Source organism: Lissotriton helveticus, chromosome 7 (genome assembly GCF_964261635.1).
Source record: "Lissotriton helveticus chromosome 7, aLisHel1.1, whole genome shotgun sequence".
In the NCBI taxonomy this organism is placed as follows: domain Eukaryota; kingdom Metazoa; phylum Chordata; class Amphibia; order Caudata; family Salamandridae; genus Lissotriton; species Lissotriton helveticus.
The window spans coordinates 1,772,259,253-1,772,278,460 of record NC_136068.1 but is presented as its reverse complement, the minus strand read 5'-3'; the positions used below and the strand labels follow the sequence as shown (position 1 = coordinate 1,772,278,460).

At 48.4% G+C, this 19,208-nt stretch overlaps 1 protein-coding gene across 1 annotated transcript; it reads left to right on the top strand.

Annotated features, from left to right (window-relative positions):
- Positions 1–2,352: 2,352 nt before the first annotated feature.
- Positions 2,353–4,013, top strand: LOC144767703 (interferon-inducible GTPase 5-like). The gene has a single exon (XM_078651095.1). The coding sequence runs from the start codon at positions 2,357–2,359 to the stop codon at positions 3,575–3,577; it is 1,221 nt and encodes a 406-aa protein (XP_078507221.1). The 5' UTR covers positions 2,353–2,356; the 3' UTR covers positions 3,578–4,013.
- The last annotated feature ends 15,195 nt before the right edge of the window (positions 4,014–19,208 follow it).

The window sequence follows — 19,208 nt, the reverse complement described above, 5'->3', positions numbered from 1 at the left end:
GTGCATGCTTCCACCTGGTACACACGCCACCAGCCATCAGTGCACGCTTTTAACAGGCACACACACCACCAGCCGTCAGTGCACGCTTCCAACAGGCACACACACCACCAGCCGTCAGTGCATGCTTTTACCGGGCACACACACCACCAGTCGTCAGTGCACGTTTCCATCAGGCTCACATAAAGCCATCAGTGCACGCTTCCACTGAGTGCACACACCACCAGCCGTCAGTGCAAGCTTCCACCAGGCACATACACTACCAGCTGAGGGTGCATGCTTCCACCAGGTACACACCATCAGCCGTCAGTGCACGCTTTCACCAGGCACACACACACCACCAGTCGTCAGTGCACACTTTCACTGGGCACACACACCACCAGCCGTCGGTGCACGCTTTCACCAGGCACACACACCACCAGCCGTCAGTGTACGCTTCCACCAGGCACACACACCACTAGCCATCAGTGCACACTTCCACCGGGCACACACACAACCACCCGTCAGTGCTCGTTTCCACCAGGCACACACACCACCAGCCGTCAGTGCATGCTTTCACCAGGCACTCTCACCACCAGCCGTCAGTGCATATTTTCACCAGGCACTCTCACCACCAGCCGTCAGTGCATATTTTCACCATGCACACACACCACCAGCCATCAGTGCAGCAGGCAGGCTCTTTTCAGAGTTTCTTGGTAAATATGTGTTTGATGCCTGGGAGGGAGTGGGTCTTGTTTCCTTAAACCATGCTGAGTATGCAGGTGCAGTGCATGAACTCCTGTGTGAGTGAGTCATGCTGCCTGGGGCTCACTCACTCCACACTTGTAAATTGCGCCTGCACCAGGCTTTTTCTCATTTGCAAAGTTCGGCGCATGCGCACAGCTAGGCAGCCCCCACACCCCAGGGAATGACTGCTTCCTACAGCCAGAATGGAAACAACATTCAGAGCAATGAAAACAAGTTCATTTGATGCAAAGAACTGTTAACAAAAACCATGTCCAGCTATTGTAGATCTGGAAACTTAAACAAAACAGCAACAAAAAACAAACAAGCATTGGCATAGCCAATAGGTCTCCCTTTTTGGACCCTATAAGTATTTAGTTATGCAGCAGAATATCCTTGTTTGAGAGGGTCGCCTAAAACCAGGGGGGTGGGAGGGAGGTGTTTTTTATGTTTTACAAAGGGGATAGTTAGCAGTTGTTCCAAGTAAGCAATTTAATTCACCGGCAAGCTACTGGGTTTAAAAATAGCATCTTATGTATTTTCTTACTGTCGGTTTTGTAATTCTCTGCTGCGGAGCGCTGTCATTCTGGGCCCGATTCACAGAACTAACTTAAGACAAAATCCTAAACTTACTACCATTTTGGAATTCCAGAAGGCACTTTCTCATTTTGGTATTCACAGAAGGCACTTACTCGTTCTGGTATTCACAGAAGGCACTTACTCATTTCAGAAGTATTTAGGAGTCCTAAAGTTAGGAATCCTAACTTTTGGACTCCTAAATGCCTTCTGTGAATACCGAAAGTCTTAAAGGTAGGATTTTTCTCAGTTTAGGAGTAGTAAAGTTAGGAATCCTAACTTTAGGACTCCTAAATACCTTCTGTGAATACCGAAAGTCTTAAAGTTAGGATTTTTCTCAGTTTAGGAGTCCTAAAATTAGGAGTCCTAACTTTACTACTCCTAAACTGAGAAAAATCCTAACTTTAAGACTTTAGGTATTCACAGAAGGCATTTAGGAGTCCTAAAGTTAGGACTCCTAACTATTGTGAATATGAGGAAGTGCCTTCTGTGAATACCAAAATGAGTAAGTGCCTTCTGTGAATACTAAAATGGTAGTAAGTTTAGGATTTTGTCTTAAGTTAGTTCTGTGAATCGGGCCATCTGTGCGCGAGCTTGATGTAAAATTACTGTCCTTCTTCTATTTTTGTGAAATGTCCCTGTTTTTTGCTTTAAAATTCTGGTCACCCTATTCCCAGATCCAGACGTGACTAGATAATCCAGTCCCAGGTTTTCTCAGAATTCTGGCTGGGACCGTGTTAAGTGCTTGTTAATGCGGTTGCCTAGACCAGAGGTCAGTAGTGTCAGACCCTTGGCTTCTAATGACAAAAAAAAAAACTAAACACTGATCTTGACCCACAATGTGCTGGTGGCTGAACAGCAAATTAAAGTTTTTTCAGTAGCAGGTGTTTATCGCAGAATGCTGAACATACGGACAGGTACAGTAATGCCTGGATATTTCAAAGCACCACTCATAGGAAATGTATTGTGTTTCCTCACCATTTGTTAGTTTTGTCTATTTGTGTCTTAAAATTTCACTGAATGCTCTCAAGATTGTGGTTTTTGTTTTAACAGATCCGCAATGGAGATAGAGACCTTCGTAGACTTGGAGAAATGGCCAGTGGAGACGCAGACGGATGGACAATTCAATGAGGACGAAGAGTTGGAGGGCTTCCCACTCGACATGAAGAAGGGGAGGCTCCCAGATTTGGCCACTAAGGTTCTTGAACACTTGAAAAATCTGGAAAACTCCTCCTTGGATATTGCTATAGCTGGGGGGTCAGAAAGTGAGAAGTCAATGTTCGTCAGGTCCTACTTTGGCTTTGGAGAGGAAGAGGACAAACACGAAGCACCCGCAGTGGAGGAGAAGACAAATGGACCAAGGCCGTACCCACATCCCAAGTATCCAAAGCTGACATTCTGGGTGGTACCGAGTATCTTCAGCACAGACTTATCCACTGCAGCGTACCACCAGAAGGTCGACTCCAGCAGGTATGATGTCTACATCATCATCAAGCCACAGGCCTTTGAGGAGCAACACAGCCAGCTAGTACAGGAACTTCAAACAGCAGGAACAAAGGTATTCCTTGTGTGCACTATAGATGTTGACCTTGAAGAAAAAAGTCTAAGAGGGACAACTTACGACAAGGACAGCATCCTGCAGGAGAGCAGCGTTTCAGACATAGAGGGTGAAGGTTTGGAAAAGCCTCATGTCTACTTGCTGTCGTGCTCTGACCTGGGTAAATATGACTTTGAGATACTGGCGGAAGATCTGGAAGTAGAGCTCCCGACTCACAAGAGGAACGTGTTCCTGCTCTCCCTTCCCAATGTTTCCGTGGCCATTTTGGAGAAGAAAAGAACAGCTCTGAGGAGGCAGATCTGGAAATTTGCCACAGTCTCTTGTGCCGTCTCTGCCATACCCATTCCAGGACTATCTGTGGTTTGTGACGTTGCCATCTTGGTAAGGTCTCTGGAAGGTTACTGCAAAACATTCGGTCTGGATGGGACCTCTCTGGAGCAACTGGCAGCCAAAACCAGGATATCTGCTGTGGATCTGAGAGCTCTCATCAAGTCCCCGCTGATCCAGGAACTATCCGCCAACCTGGTGGTGAAACTGTTGGCCAACGCTACAGGTGGGGGAAGAATGATTGCGGAGTCTGTCCTCAGACACCTCCCCGTCTTCGGATCTTTGGCCGCTGCTGCCATTTCATTTGGAACCACATACAATATGCTGAGGAACAACCTTGATGAGATAGCCGAGGATGCACACAGAGTGCTGAAGGCAGCTTTAGAACCGAGGTAGACTTGTCGGAATGGAAACATAGAAAAGGCAGGACCGGTTGGTGGTGCTGGGGGAGAGTCATTCTGGACATGTAACTCTCCACACACCAACCCATCTGACTTGCAGCAGCACCAGCAATGCACTTTACAAAGAACCTGGAATTTTTGTTACCACTTTCAGGCGAATGTATTAGATTTCCGAGCAAAAAAAAAAAGCACAAGGTTTCAAGTTGAAAATAGAGTATTTGTGTTTGTGGCATAATGTGAAACCTGATCCTCAGCGAAGGTATTTAATTTAATAATCCTTCCTCCACTCAACACAGTTATTTATTAACTATTTATTTATACACCAAGATGTGCACTATGGACAAGTTATGTTTTCATTATGTATTATTTATGGGCAAGCTTGGGTATAAGCTTCTTATAGATGCGTTTTGACAAATAAATACATAACATAACATTGTTTTTGAGGTTTCAAATCAATTTCTTTTTACTAATATAACAAATGTACTGAACCAGTGAGGGTCAAACATTGGAGTTGATTGTTTAATATAGAAAGTACCCAAGCCTTTGAACACTAGGGGGCTGATTACGATCTCCATCGCAGGCTTTCCAACCGAGATCGTCGGTTTCAAACCCGACAGCCTCATTACAATGGAGGCTGTCGGTTTTGAAACCAGCCGAACATTCCGCCTGGCTTCCGATGGGCTCAAGGAGCCGATCTGCCAGTCAGAACCAGCACGTAATCCATATGGGTGGAGTTTTACGCCATCCGGATTACGATGCTCAGTTTCCGACATGGAAAGCCTGTTGGAAAGCGAGTTTGGGGGCCCCCAGCAGGGCCCCCTTCTTCCTGTGGCTTCTGGATAGGTGTTGAGGGGGCACCTGTGGTGTCCCCTGCACCATGTGACAGGCACCTTGAGGTGTCTGCCACGCGGTGCAGGGATGAACCCAAACTCCCTCTTCTGCATGGGAGCTTGTGCTTTGGAAGGTTTCTGACCACAGCACAAGCTCCCATACCAAGACGGGAGCTTGCGATCGCACCATGTGCAGTCGCATAAACGTTAAGTGGTCTGGACTACTGGCCTTTATCCGTGATGGTGTTGGGCGGACGCAAGTCCATCCAACAGCGTAATAAGTCCCTTGGTGTTATTTTTTACACAGTTCGGAGATATTCATCATACTGACCTTGGAAATATGAAAAGCGAAGTCTCCTGGCTGGGTTTCAGTCTGTGATCTTGAAGGTGTACAACAGTAACAACAGCAGGTGAAGAACCCAGGGAGTTATCTCAAGGGTTGCAATTGCCCAGAGCAAACCGTTTTTTAGTTATGCTCAGAATCTGCCCTTCAAAGTCTAATACTTTCAGTTCATTCATGGAAGAACCACACAAACCTTTAATTAATTAATAGCCGGGTGTCTTGTCTGTATGTTTCATACTCTCCTAAACTGCAGATGATGTTATAGAATACCTACTGGGTCAGTTAATTAAAAGAAAATGTACCTCTTAATGCAAGAATCAATCTCTCCATCGCTACCCATGAACTATGGCTTTTCTCTGAGTCAGTAGCAAAATATACAGTGATGTGAAAAATAAATCCTATCCTCTTAAGATTCTGTGTTTTACCTATTACGACATTTCTGGTTTTATTTCTCACCAAGTCTCAAAATTCAATATTAACAACCTCACATGACAAATAACACATTTCACTATGTTGCCATTTACAACACAAAAAAAATCACCCACTCAGCGGCTGCCTTGTATGAAAAGGTAAGAGGCAGAGTATTCCATAATGCGAGGATACGCTATAGCAGCAAAACCTGGAAGTCAAAGTTTCTTGTGAGACTTTATCAGTCCTTCACATCACTTGTGAGGATCTCTACCCCTCTTGTAACAAATGTTCTTGAACGTGGTGGTATTTGACGTCATTTGTTAATGCACAGCTCTCTTTATGGTTTACCCAAGCATCCTAACTGGGCTGAGGGCTGCACTTTGACTTATCAATCAATCAGAACATTTGTAAAGCGCACTCCTTACCCGTGATGGTCTCAAGGTGCTGGGAAGAGGTGGGGGGAAGCTACTACTGCTCGAATAGCCAGGTCTTGAGGAGTCTGCTGAAGGTTAGCAGGTCCTGGGTCTGCCGTAGGGGGATGGGGAGGGTGTTCTAGGTCTTGGCGGCGAGGTGTGAGAATGATCTGCCGCCGGAAGTCGCTCTTCGGATGCGTGGGACTGTGGTGAGGGCGAGGTCAGTGGAGCAGAGCCGAGTTTTCTGTGGAGGTATGCTGGTCCGTTGTTGTGGAGAGCCTTGTGTGCCTGGGTGAGGAGCTTGAAGGTGATTCTCTTGACGGGGAGCCAGTACAGGTCTCTCAGGTGGGATGTGATCTGGCTGCGGCAAGGGATGTTGAGGAGCAGACATTGAGATGCGTTCTGAATGAGTTGAAGTCATTTAAGGAGTTTGGCCGAGGCTCCTGCATGGACGGTGTTTCCATAGTCCAACCTGCTGCTGACGAGTGCCTGGGTGACCGTTCTTGTTTCGGTGGGGATCCACCTGTAGATCTTGCGGAGCATGCGGGGGGTGTTGAAGCAGGACGACGAGATGGCGTTGACTTGCTTTGTCATGGAGAGGGTAGAGTCAAGGATGAACCCTAGGTTGCGTGTGTGGTCGGTGGGTGTTGGAGCTGTTCCAAGTGCGGTCGCCCACCAGGAGTCGTCCCAGGCCGAGGGGGTGGATCCGAGGTTGAGGACTTCTGTCTTGTCCGAGTTTAGCTTCAGTCGGCAGTTCTTCATCCACTCGGTGACAGCTTTCATTCCTTCGTTGAGGTTGGTTTTGGCGGTGTGGGGGTCCTTGGTGAGGGAGAGGATCACCTGGGTGTCGTCGGCATAGGAGATGATGTTGAGGTCATGCAGTCGGGCGACGTGGGCGAGCGGTGCCATGTAGATGTTGAACAGTGTTGGGATGAGCCCTGGAGTACACCGCAGATGATCTCAGAAGCTTCGGAGCGGAAAGGGGGGAGGCGGACGCTCTGGGTTCTGCCGGAGAGGAAGGAGGTGGACCAGTCCAAGGCCATCTCTTGGACCCCAGCGTTGTGGAAGTGTGTGCATAGGGTGCAGTGGCAGACCGTGTCAGGAATCAGTCTCAGACTCGAGCTTCTCCAGGGTGCAGGACTCAAAAATATATTCCCAGTCAGTAAGGACACAGTTTTCCAAAAACCCCAAAAAGTTACTTTACTGGCAGAAACACACACACAGGCCTTGAAGCTCTGGAGACCAGGTAGATGGAAATTGGAAGGCCCGTTAAGGCAGGTGTTGCAAAGCAAAGGCCTAAAGCGTCAGCTATTGGTATTACTTCCGGGCTATGGTAAATTTAAACTTTTGTTTAAGTTTACACGTGCTGTGGTAGCTTTACCACTAATTTGTGAATACATAAACAGTAGCAAAGTTACTACAGCAAGTGTAAACTTACACAAAATGTAAGTTAACCTTTGTGAATCAGTCCCGCAGGGATCTTTACTACTGTCATTGGTATACACTAACCATGAGTGAAACTTTACCACTAGTACATTTCCTACTATTAAAATGACACTTAGTTTGTGGATAGCAAAAAGTAGTCAAGTTACTACTGAAAGTGTAAACTTAAAGAAAAGTGTAAGTTTTCCTTTGTGAATCAGGCCCAATGAGAGGCAGTGTCAGTTAATAGGACAGCAAGCATGGAGTACTGTGTGTTTGGCAGCAGCTGCTCAGCTTTATCCGCTTTCAACTCAGTTTTCAACCATTCGGCGCCCCCTCACTTTTTTGTGTTTTCCCTTCTCTCTGTAGTTGTTCCTCTGCTAAGCAGGTCTCAGTTTTGCCTCTTCCCTCTGTTCCTTGTGACTTACCGGTTGGCGTTCCTCCATTCCTGGCGCTCTCTATGACCAAAACTCTGCCCACGCTCCCTTACTTTTCAGTTCTCTGGCTGTAGCCATGTGAGTAGTTTCAAAGCTACCCTTATTTTATTCCTTTGGGCACTGTTTGATTCTGAGTTTTGGAGTGATGCACACTTGTTAAATTCTTATTTCCAATGTATTCTTTGCTTTTTGCTCCGGAAACCCAAAGGTCTGACAGGTGTGTGTGAAGTCCTGGGCAGCATTCCCATCAGTTGTTTTCCTTTCTCTCACTCTTTTCCTGGAATAGCACCACCTTCAGGGGTGTTCTTACTCACTCTGAGTGTGCACGGTCAACGAGAAATAGGCAAAGACTTTCTGCTCCTTAGAAACCTAGGCTGTAGATTTACTGGAGTGTTTTGAATCATTGTTATGGTGCACCACCACCCTTGGCTGAGCTTTATTTGTTGAGAAGATGGCCACACAATGTTTCTCTAGAATGCAGTCCGATAGAGAGGAATTCATGGTCAACTCAATGTTTATGAGGAATGTGGGACCTGAAGTTACAAAACTGACCCAAATCATAACCCCTCAATAACCATGCAAGTCAATGAGTACCAGGTTCTTGTGGTGAAAGCAAGATTTGGTTTTCACCAAAGGTGTGTATTACAGCTACATCCTTTGGGGTCAATCCTTTTCACAGTGGGATAATGACTTCCTATTGATGGGAAATAGCTTTGTAACCCATCACAGACTGATGGACAGCAGCATTTTGTTTCTCTCAGACACTCAGAGATTTTCTTTGACACAAGCATGCCATTTTACCAGAATCATGAATGCTGCTGACCACATTGACAGTTTCTGATGTCATGTGCAGGGCCAGCACTTTCCGTTGATCAAGTAATTATGTGCACTTGTTTGGCAGCACCTGATTCTAATTACCTTCTGCTGTGTTGGGAATGCCCAGTGCATTGTACATAGTGGTAAAGGGGCATCTATCTCTATCCTCAGTGACCCATCGTCCTGTGAAACTGACATCCCGTTTTTGTGTTGAGTGTGTGCATGCGAGGAATGTGATGAGAGCATGAGACCAGGAGGACCAATTTTGGATAGCTCCTGGTAGAACATAGCACAAGGTGGAGAAAGGAATGCAGTTTCCCCACATGGTGGTAGTCTGAAGGAAGCCGGCTCTGTATATACTATACCAACATAAGGTATAGTGTGTGAAAAGAGTTCAGTGGATCCCCAGAGGCTTACAGAGGCTCAAGTACATAATACTAAGAAAAACTCTTTTGTGATAGTGTGGTCGTGCAGTTAAGCTTATCAGAAGCCTGTGTTAAGCATTTGTTGTACACACTCAGGCAAGAAAGGATTATTGTTAGAAGCTGGCGTTCAAGCACGCACCGTTGTTGTCAAGTGCGCGACCCCCCTGCTCCCACGTTAGGCCAAGAAAGGACACCGTCCGAGACAGCCCTGCTCACCCCCTTAGTAGCTTGACACGAGCAGCCAGGCTTATCTCCAAGGCACGAGTGTTCAGTATGTACAACCACGCCCACAGCAATCCCAATGATGTCACCACAAATGGACTCCATACGAGTTTGTATAAAACGAGTATACTTTATATAGAAAGATATACGAAATGACCACACATATATAATGGGTAATGTTGTTATCGGTGGGTTGGGCGGTTTTAATCCCCAACCTCTGCTTCTAACCAACAGTTACGCTGACTTTTAACCGTTCTCAACAGGCTAGGTACGTCGTATCATTGGAATCACACGTAGCAAAATTGAATATGCTACTTACCAGTATGCATCTGTTCTTGGCATGTAGGGCTGCTAACATTCATATCTATTGCATAGATCGCCGCCTAGTGTTGGGTCCGGATGATTGCACATTGTTGTCCTGGAAGAGTCTTCGAAGTATCACGAGATAGGTGGCTCCTCCCCTGGACTACAGTGCGCATGGGCATCGACTCCATCCCCAGATTGTTTTTAGCCATTGTGTCAGAGATGGAGTGAAATAGTGTAAATGATGTCCATGCTAATGATTGAATGCAAGAAATAAACTGCAGCCGCTACGGGCGCCGGGGAGGAGGGTGGGCGATATGAATGTTAGCAGCCCTACATGCCAAGAACAGATGCATACTGGTAAGTAGCATATTCAGTTTGAGGCATGTGGGCTGCTAAATTCATATCTATTGCATAGAATACATAGCAGTCCCTCCATTAACGGCGGCCGCCCGTGCCAGCTGCAGCAGTCTGAAAAAGAGTTTTGAGAACAGCCTGTCCTACTGCTGCCTGCTGCTTGTAATGCACATCTACACAGTAATGTTTGGTAAACGTGTGTGGTGTAGACCACGTGGCTGCTCTACAAATGTCTTCCAAAGGAATGTTCCCCAGGAAAGCCATGGAGGCTCCCAATTTGCGTGTGGAGTGTGCTCTGGGGGGGACCGTTAAAGTATGTTTAGCTTTTTGATAACAAATCTGAATACATTTAACGATCCACCTGGCTATTCCTGCTTTGGAAATAGGGTTGCCTTTGTGCTGGGCTGAGAAGGCAACAAAAAGTTGCTGTGTCTTTCTAAATTGTTGTGTTCTGTTAATGTAGTACATCAATGCCCTTTTTACGTCCAATGTATGGAGCATTCTCTCCGCTACTGTTTGTGGGTTTTGAAAGAATGCGGGCAGTTCAATAGTCTGATTGACATGAAACTGTGACACCACCTTTGGAAGGAACTTGGGGTTAGTGCGGAGCACTACCCTGTTTGAATGAATTTGTATAAATGGCTCTTGTATTGTGAGCGCCTGTAGCTCACTAACACGTCTGAGAGATGTAATAGCAATGAGAAAAGCCACTTTCCATGTTAAGAACTGAATCTCACAGGAATGTAGAGGCTCAAAAGGTGGGCCCATCAGTCTAGTGAGAACCACATTGAGATTCCACACAGGAGCTGGTGGTGTTCTGGGAGGAATGACTCGTTTCAGTCCCTCCAGGAAGGCTTTAATGGCAGGCACCCTGAAAACAGAGAGATGCTGCCTGACCTGTAGATAAGCCGCTATGGCGGATAAGTGTATCCGAATGGAAGCGTAAGCTAGATTGCATTTGTAAAGATGTAACAAATAACAGATGATGTTAGGAATTGATGCATCTAGCGGGTTGATGTGATGTTCTGTACAGTAAATGACAAACCGCTTCCACTTTGCAGCATAGCAAGCTCTGGTAGTGGGCTTCCTTGCCTCCCTGATGATGTCCATGCATTCTGGAGGCAGGTTTGTGAGAAGTTGGCCTGATATGCAGTGCTCACTATTCTAGTGATCACTTTGTATCAGTCCAGACAACCCTTATTGATGATTGGTTGTAAGTCAACCTTATAGACCAGCTATCCTAGTAGCGTGGATACGAGCAGTCTAAGGCTAAGACTCTAGAGGGCGTGTTAAGCCAGCTGTTTTACCATCACATATACCCCTTGAACACCAAGTGAAAGGACACCACACAAGTTGTTATGAAAATAAATGTATATTTATTTCTAACAAGACTACCCTGGCTCTTTATGAGACAGGGAGCTAAGCACTCAACAAAACTCTTACGAAAATACTTAAAGTTGCACAATTTACACAAATGCCCGAAGGGCACGAAAAACCATATACTACACAAGTGGAATGCGAAATTACTAGCAGGTAAGTAATACTTTTCTAGTCTGTAGAAACGCTAGGCCTACAATGCTGAACCCTTGGATTAGAAGCAGGAGGCCTAGGGACGCCGTGTGCAGAGTGGGAACTCTCACGCGTAATGCGGGAACAAGTCTATGGATACTAGCAATTGCAAAGTTACTGTTCTCGGGCGAACCCGACTAGGTGGGTCGAAAACAAGAGTGAATCTGAACACTTAGAGTGTTGGACTATGCTGGAGCACCGGAGTACTCAGTTTACCTAGCCCAGGGGCTGCGGCTGCATAGGGTTCAAGTGGCGTCTGAAACCCTCGTTGAAGAACCAGGAGCCTGAAGAAAGAAGTTGCTGGCAGGCGGCCAGTGAAGAAGTTCGTGGTGATCCAAGCCTGGGTCAGGGAAGAAGAAGACCTGTAAGCAGAGGGGACCAAGTTCTGAATCACTAGCCAGTGATTTAGGTGGGCACCAGGATGGCACCGGACGAAGTCACCTCGACCAGGTGAGTGGGCGCTGCTGAGCTCTGCAGTCTCTCGGACCAGGAGGCGTTGTCGGCGACCAGGATGGAGGGGCGAGCTGTCCCACGAAGGTATCTGCTGTCGACGTCGCTAGACCCAGGATTGGGGCAACAAGTCTTGGCAAATGCAAGCCCACGCGGTGGACTTAAAATGGCGTCTGGAGTGGACCAGGAGGGTCCGGGGTGCTCCTCTGTTGGAGGGGAGCAAGGGCCAGTCTGGAGCAACCAGACCAGCGGTGTTTGTCGTCGAATTTCGTCATCAGAGGGCCACTAGCCAACGGGCAAGTGACCGGGACAACGCGGTGAGCAGCAAAGAGCAGAAGGGCCCCATGCAGATCTCGTGGATGCAGGGGGGCTGAACTTCGGTGCTGGAGCTGCTCAGGGTCGGGGCTTCTCTTACCCCAAAGCACTCAGTCGAGGGTCACTCGGTAGTCGTGCTGGACAAGCATCGTGCAGTCTTTAAAGATGGCCGGTCCCTCGAGGTCTCGTCACACCCACGGATCACAGCTGGGCTGATGATGCAGGTTGAGGTCAGAGGTGCCAGGGATGCCGGTTCTCGTCGTGCTGGGCAGTCTTGATCCGGAGGAGAGACTTACAGCAGACCGCGATGCTTGGTTGGTGCCTGCTGCTGCAGGGTGACTACTCCTTAGTCACAAGGGAGAAATCTTGAGAAGAAGTCGAGAGTTCCTTTCGTAGAAAGTAGTTTCAGGATTCAAAGATGATCTAATTTGGAAGGGGGCCTGCTCCTACCTTTATCCTGCAAAAGGGGGCTGGCACGCGACTAAGTCCTGCCCTATGGGTGGGACTAGGAGGGGGGTGGTTACACCCCTCTCCTTTGGCGGGCTTTTCCCCAGCTCAGGGTCTGGTGTGCCCCTGGAACTGGTTCAAGCCGGCCTATGCACAGTGAGCACCGGGGTGCCACTTGCAGTCACCTTCCTCTAAAGCCCTGCCTACCTAGGATACACAAAATCCTGTCTGGGACGGTGCTGGCACCGCCCCTGACAGGAAACCCTTTGTCCTTGCCTCCTGCGCTGGGAGGACTCCCAGCAACAGGAGGGCAGACTTGTGTCTCGGTGGCAGCATCCATCTTGTGGAGCTGAGGCTATGTCTGACTTTAACCGGGGTTACAGGTTACCAACATGTCGTGTCCCTCTAGAAGGGTGGAATGCTAACCCCGTCGCCAGAATTGGCGAGGGGTTAGTATTCCAATTCGTATGACACCTTACTCGACATGTTTTGATAAAGCGATACCAGAGTTGGCATATAACCGCGAGGATTATAATGCACTTAAGAGTATATGGTACGCGTTATCATGGAACAGCTATTAGGACTTGGTTCCGCAAGCTGCAAACGGGCTCAGCTCATGCCAGAGCACCATCTCACATTATTCCAAGCACTCTGCCTTCAGGATTGTTAAGGCCTGCCTTAGGAGTGACCGATAGGAATATATGTGTCCATTTTAGGGTTAGATATAGGAATACTATATCTAAAGCAAAGGGTGATTACACCACTTTGCCCCAGCTGTCAAGTAGCCAGTTGTGTCAGATTTGGATGGCCAGCCAGGGGTGGCATAATACATGCTGCAGCCCCTGGTAGGCCCTGGGTACCTAAGGTACACTGTACAGGGACTGATAAGGTGACTCAGTATCCAATTAGATATGTACCTAAGGTACATGGAATCCTTTTTACAGAGAGAGCAGTAGGCCCGTGGTCCAGAATAGCAGGGCCCCAGGTCAACTAAGTCAGAAAACCAGCAAAACACCAGGCAAAAAGTTGGGGGTAACCATAGTCAGGGATCTACCTTCCTACATAACCCCCCCCCCCCCCAACGAAAGGAGATAAGGCTATCCTTGACCAGGTAAGCCTATATTGCCTAAGTGGCCATATAAGGAAGTACCAGCACTGGCATGGTTACCCCCTATCTCATGGTCCACTAAGCAATCCCTCACCCTAAGGGTATCTGAGGGTCTCCACCATAGGGAATCTCTACCTGTGGTGTGTTTTGGCAAAGTAGAAGACTGGTGCTGGGATGGAGTACTGAAGTGAGACTCCACTAATGTTGGGCTCAACTTCCTCCAATCACCATCTACCATGTGTGCCTTCCTTTCCAGGACTGAGTTGCTATGAGCTCTCAGGGTCAACCTCTGGCTACCTAAAGCTGGAGGCTGGGTCCCTCTGTTTGGCTTACTGGAGGGACAGGTCAGGTCTGGGGCCCTCAGGTCCCAAGTTTGGCTGTGCCCAACAGTGTCCATCTGTGGGAGGTCCCTAACTAATTTTAAGGGGGATCCCTCAGGAGTGTGTTTTATTTTCACTTGGCTAGGTCTGCTAGCTTCAGTGCCCTTAATCTGCTGATTGGGAAGTTCTTTTGGACAGGGGGCCCTTTCGGGTCCAACACTGGCCTCCCTGACCTCTACAGCCCTGGGCTGACTGAGGCAGGGTAGAGAGGGGCAGGTTACCTGCTCCAGACTGGGTCACACCTTGGAAGGGTCCACTGACATCAGGGGTTCTGCCAGGCTAGGCCTGACTACCTCTGTGGCAGTTTCTTCACAAGGGGTCAGATCAGTTCCCTGAGGAGGCTGATCCTTTCCTAAAGTCTGGTGGGAGGGATATTTCTCTTCCTCCTCAATGCTCTCTGTCTGAGTGTAGTGATCCATAGTTTCAGGCTTCACAACACTATTATCTGTCTGAGTTTGAGCTGTGGCCATCACAACTCTACCAACCTTTTCAGGAGGGGACTCAGTTTGGGTATGGGCTGTGACCATCACAGCCCTGCTAACCTTTTCTGGAAAGGAAGCTGTCTGAGATTGGGCTGTGACTGGCACAGCCCTCCTGACCTGTTCAGGGAGGACATCTTGGACTGGGGCTGTGGCTATCACCGCCCCACTAACCTTACCATGGAGGTTCACCATTTTCAAATGGGTTTCTTGCTCTACCTCAGCCCAGGCTGAGATCTCTAAATCATTCCCCAGTAGGCAATCTACAGGCAAGTTTGATGACACTGCCACTCTCTTGGGGCCAGTGACACTTCCCCAGCTGAGATTTACTACTGCCATGGGATGAGTTTTCTTTACTCCATCAATGTTTGTCACCTGGTATGTGGCACCAGGTAAAAGTTGCCTTGAGGGGACTAGACTCTCAGTCACCATGGTGATGCTAGCCCCTGTGTCTCTGTAGGCCTCAACTTTCATTCCATTGATGAGGGGCTCTTGTCTGTATTTGCCCAAAGTGTTGGGACAAGTGGTGAAGTTGGCAAACCCCATGTCATTTTCACAGACAAGAGTATCTAAGTCAGGGGATCTGGTTAGGCCAGAGTCCCCAGGAGCTCCCAAAGTAAATGCACCCAAATTCTTGGGGGCACTCCCACCACCTGGGGGATTACTACTAGTAGTAACAGGAGGTTTGGGAATGTTACTTGGGGGTATGTTCTCCTTATTGTTGTTCTTTGGGCAACTGCTGTCAGTTTTCAAATGACCCACCTGTTTACAGGGGTAACAATAAGGTTTCGTCTGGGCATTGGAAGGATTCTGGGACCCACCCCCCTCAGAGGATTTTTGGGGCCCTGATGTGGTTTGATCTGTAGATTTATTCCCACCCTTCTCTTGAGGCTTGGTTGATTCCTTCTTCTGGTCACCACCTTGGTTCTTAGGCCTAATCCTGGTTCTGACCCATTTGTCTGCCCTCTTACCCAATTCCTGTGGAGAGGTCAGATCAGAGTCTACCAGGTGCTGGTGTAATAACTGGTTCTGACAATTATTTAAGACTTGCTCTCTCATAATAAGATTATACAATCCTGTGAAGTCAGTAACCTTGCTACCCAGTAGCCAGCCTTCCAAAGCCTTAGTGGCACAATCCACGAAGTCAGACCAATCCTGAGACTGAGTTTTCTGGGTATCCCTGAACAGCAACCTGTACTGTTCAGTGGTTAAGCCAAACCCATCAACCAGTGTATTTTTCAGGACTTGGTAATTGTTAGCATCCTCCACTCTAGTAGTGAGGAGCTTATCTCTACCTTTGCCATCAAAGGAGAGCCACAGTATAGCTGCCCACTGACTCTGGGGAATGCACTGCACAGTGCAGGCCCTCTCCAAAGCAGCCATCCATTTCTGGATGTCATCCCCTTGTTTAAAGGGGGGGCACTATCTTTGTCAGGTGTTTAGTATCTAAACCCTTCTCTTTATCTCTTGGGAGATTGCTGCCACCAGTGGGACCTATCCCACTCATCTGCTGCTCTCTAGCAAAGGCAAGCTTATCTTTGGCCAGGGCAAGTTCTTCCCTTTCAATCCTCAGAGTAGCCTGTCTCATTCTGGCTTCATGCTCTCTTCTCTGAGGGGAAGTCAATCTCCTCTGGGGAGAGATCCTTCTCCTCTGAGAAGAGGCATTAGAGTGCAGAGATATACTGGAGTCCCTAGAAGGAGATCTACCTCTTCTAACTCCAAGGTTAGGCCTCATTAGGGTCAGTACTGGGGGTCCCCCAGATCCCTCCCTAAGGAGTTCTAAGTTGGCCCTAGTGAGTCTGCTGACTAACTCAGGACCCTTGTTTGCCTCACTCTCAGAGAGTTCCTCTAGATCCTCCTCCTCAACTGCATCTGCTGTGTCAAGGAGGTCTGGATCACCAAGGTGTCCCTCTAAGGCTGGCATATTCCCATCTCCCTGGGATGCTTTCCTAGCATCATAAGTCTCTAAGAGACCTATCAGAAAGGGAATGGTGGGGTTAGACCCCTGTTTCAGTTTCCTGGAGGTACACAATTGTCTCATCTCCTGGAAACTGAGAGCTGCATATCTTGATTTGACCTGTGGAGGGTCAATAACCACAAGGGGAGTCTCTGAAGACTCTCCATGGGTAGACATGCTTTTCTAGTGAGGTGTAAGTGGTGCACTTACCTACACTATATGTTTACCTACTGATCCCTTGCTAGAGTTGTAGTTTAGGGTGTGCTAGGCCCTAGGAGCTACAACAGCTGGTTCAGTAGAACTCAGAGTATTCTAAGCTAAGTTATATGTACCTCAGTACTTATGTGATCTTTCAAATGATATTCTTAGGATACGTGTGGTAAAACAACAGCAAGCTCAAATCCCAACCGCTGCTCACCAATGTGAGAAGTTGGCCTGATATGCAGTGCTCACTATTCTAGTGATCACTATGTATCAGTCCAGACAACCCTTATTGATGATTGGTTGTAAGTCAACCTTATAGACCAGCTATCCTAGTAGCGTGTATACGAGCAGTCTAAGGCTAAGACTCTAGAGGGCGTGTTAAGCCAGCGTTTTACCATCACATATACCCCTTAAACACCAAGTGAAAGGACACCACACAAGTTGTTATGAAAATAAATGTATATTTATTTCTAACAAGACTACCCTGACTCTTTATGAGACAGGGAGCTAAGCACACAACAAAACTCTTACGAAAATACTTAAAGTTGCACAATTTACACAAATGCCCGAAGGGCACGAAAAACCATATACTACACAAGTGGAATGCGAAATTACTAGCAGGTAAGTAATACTTTTCTAGACTGTAGAAACGCTAGGCCTACAATGCTGAACCCTTGGATTAGAAGCAGGAGGCCTAGGGACGCCGTGTGCAGAGTGGGAACTCTCACGCGTAATGCGGGAACAAGTCTATGGATACTAGCAATTGCAAAGTTACTGTTCTCGGGCGAACCCGACTAGGTGGGTTGAAAACAAGAGTGGATCCGAACACTTAGAGTGTTGGACTATGCTGGAGCACCGGAGTACTCAGTTTACCTAGCCCAGGGGCTGCGGCTGCATAGGGTTCAAGTGGCGTCGGAAACCCTCGTTGAAGAACCAGGAGCCTGAAGAAAGAAGTTGCTAGCAGGCGGCCAGTGAAGAAGTTCGTGGTGATCCAAGCCTGGATCAGGGAAGAAGAAGACCTGTAAGCAGAGGGGACCGAGTTCTGAATCACTAGCCAGTGATTTAGGTGGGCACCAGGATGGCACCGGACGAAGTCACCTCGACCAGGTGAGTGGGCGCTGTTGGGCTCTGCAGTCTCTCGGACCAGGAGGCGTTGTCGGCGACCAGGATGGAGGGGCGAGCTGTCCCACGAAGGTATCTGCTGTCGACGTCGCTGGACCCAGGATTGGGGCAACAAGTCTTGGCAAATGCAAGCCGACGCGGTGGACTTAAAATGGCGTCTGGAGTGGACCAGGAGGGTCCGGGGTGCTCCTCTGTTGGAGGGGAGCAAGGGCCAGTCTGGAGCAACCAGACCAGCGGTGTTTGTCGTCGAAGTTCGTCGTCAGAGGGCCACTAGCCAACGGGCAAGTGACCGGGACAATGCGGTGAGCAGCAAAGAGCAGAAGGGCCCCACGCAGATCTCGTGGATGCAGGGGGGCTGAACTTCGGTGCTGGAGCTGCTCAGGGTCAGGGCTTCTCTTACCCCAAAGCACTCAGTCGAGGGTCACTCGGTAGTCGTGCTGGACAAGCATTGTGCAGTCTTTAAAGATGGCCGGTCCCTCGAGGTCTCGTCACACCCACGGATCACAGCTGGGCTGATGATGCAGGTTGAGGTCAGAGGTGCCAGGGATGCCGGTTCTCGTCGTGCTGGGCAGTCTTGATCCGGAGGAGAGACTTACAGCAGACCGCGATGCTTGGTTGGTGCCTGCTGCTGCAGGGTGACTACTCCTTAGTCACAAGGGAGAAATCTTGAGAAGAAGTCGAGAGTTCCTTTCGTAGAAAGTAGTTTCAGGATTCAAAGATGATCTAATTTGGAAGGGGGCCTGCTCCTACCTTTATCCTGCAAAAGGGGGCTGGCACGCGACTAAGTCCTGCCCTATGGGTGGGACTAGGAGGGGGGTGGTTACACCCCTCTCCTTTGGCGGGCTTTTCCCCAGCTCAGGGTCTGGTGTGCCCCTGGAACTGGTTCAAGCCGGCCTATGCACAGTGAGCACCGGGGTGCCACTTGCAGTCACCTTCCTCTAAAGCCCTGCCTACCTAGGATACACAAAATCCTGTCTGGGACGGTGCTGGCACCGCCCCTGACAGGAAACCCTTTGTCCTTGCCTCCTGCGCTGGGAGGACTCCCAGCAACAGGAGGGCAGACTTGTGTCTCGGTGGCAGCATCCATCTTGTGGAGCTGAGGCTATGTCTGACTTTAACCGGGGTTACAGGTTACCAACATGTCGTGTCCCTCTAGAAGGGTGGAATGCTAACCCCGTCGCCAGAATTGGCGAGGGGTTAGTATTCCAATTCGTATGACACCTTACTCGACATGTTTTGATAAAGCGATACCAGAGTTGGCATATAACCGCGAGGATTATAATGCACTTAAGAGTATATGGTACGCGTTATCATGGAACAGCTATTATGACTTGGTTCCGCAAGCTGCAAACGGGCTCAGCTCATGCCAGAGCACCATCTCACATTATTCCAAGCACTCTGCCTTCAGGATTGTTAAGGCCTGCTTTAGGAGTGACTGATAGGAATATATGTGTCCATTTTAGGGTTAGATATAGGAATACTATATCTAAAGCAAAGGGTGATTACACCACTTTGCCCCAGCTGTCAAGCAGCCAGTTGTGTCAGATTTGGATGGCCAGCCAGGGGTGGCATAATACATGCTGCAGCCCCTGGTAGGCCCTGGGTACACCTAGGCC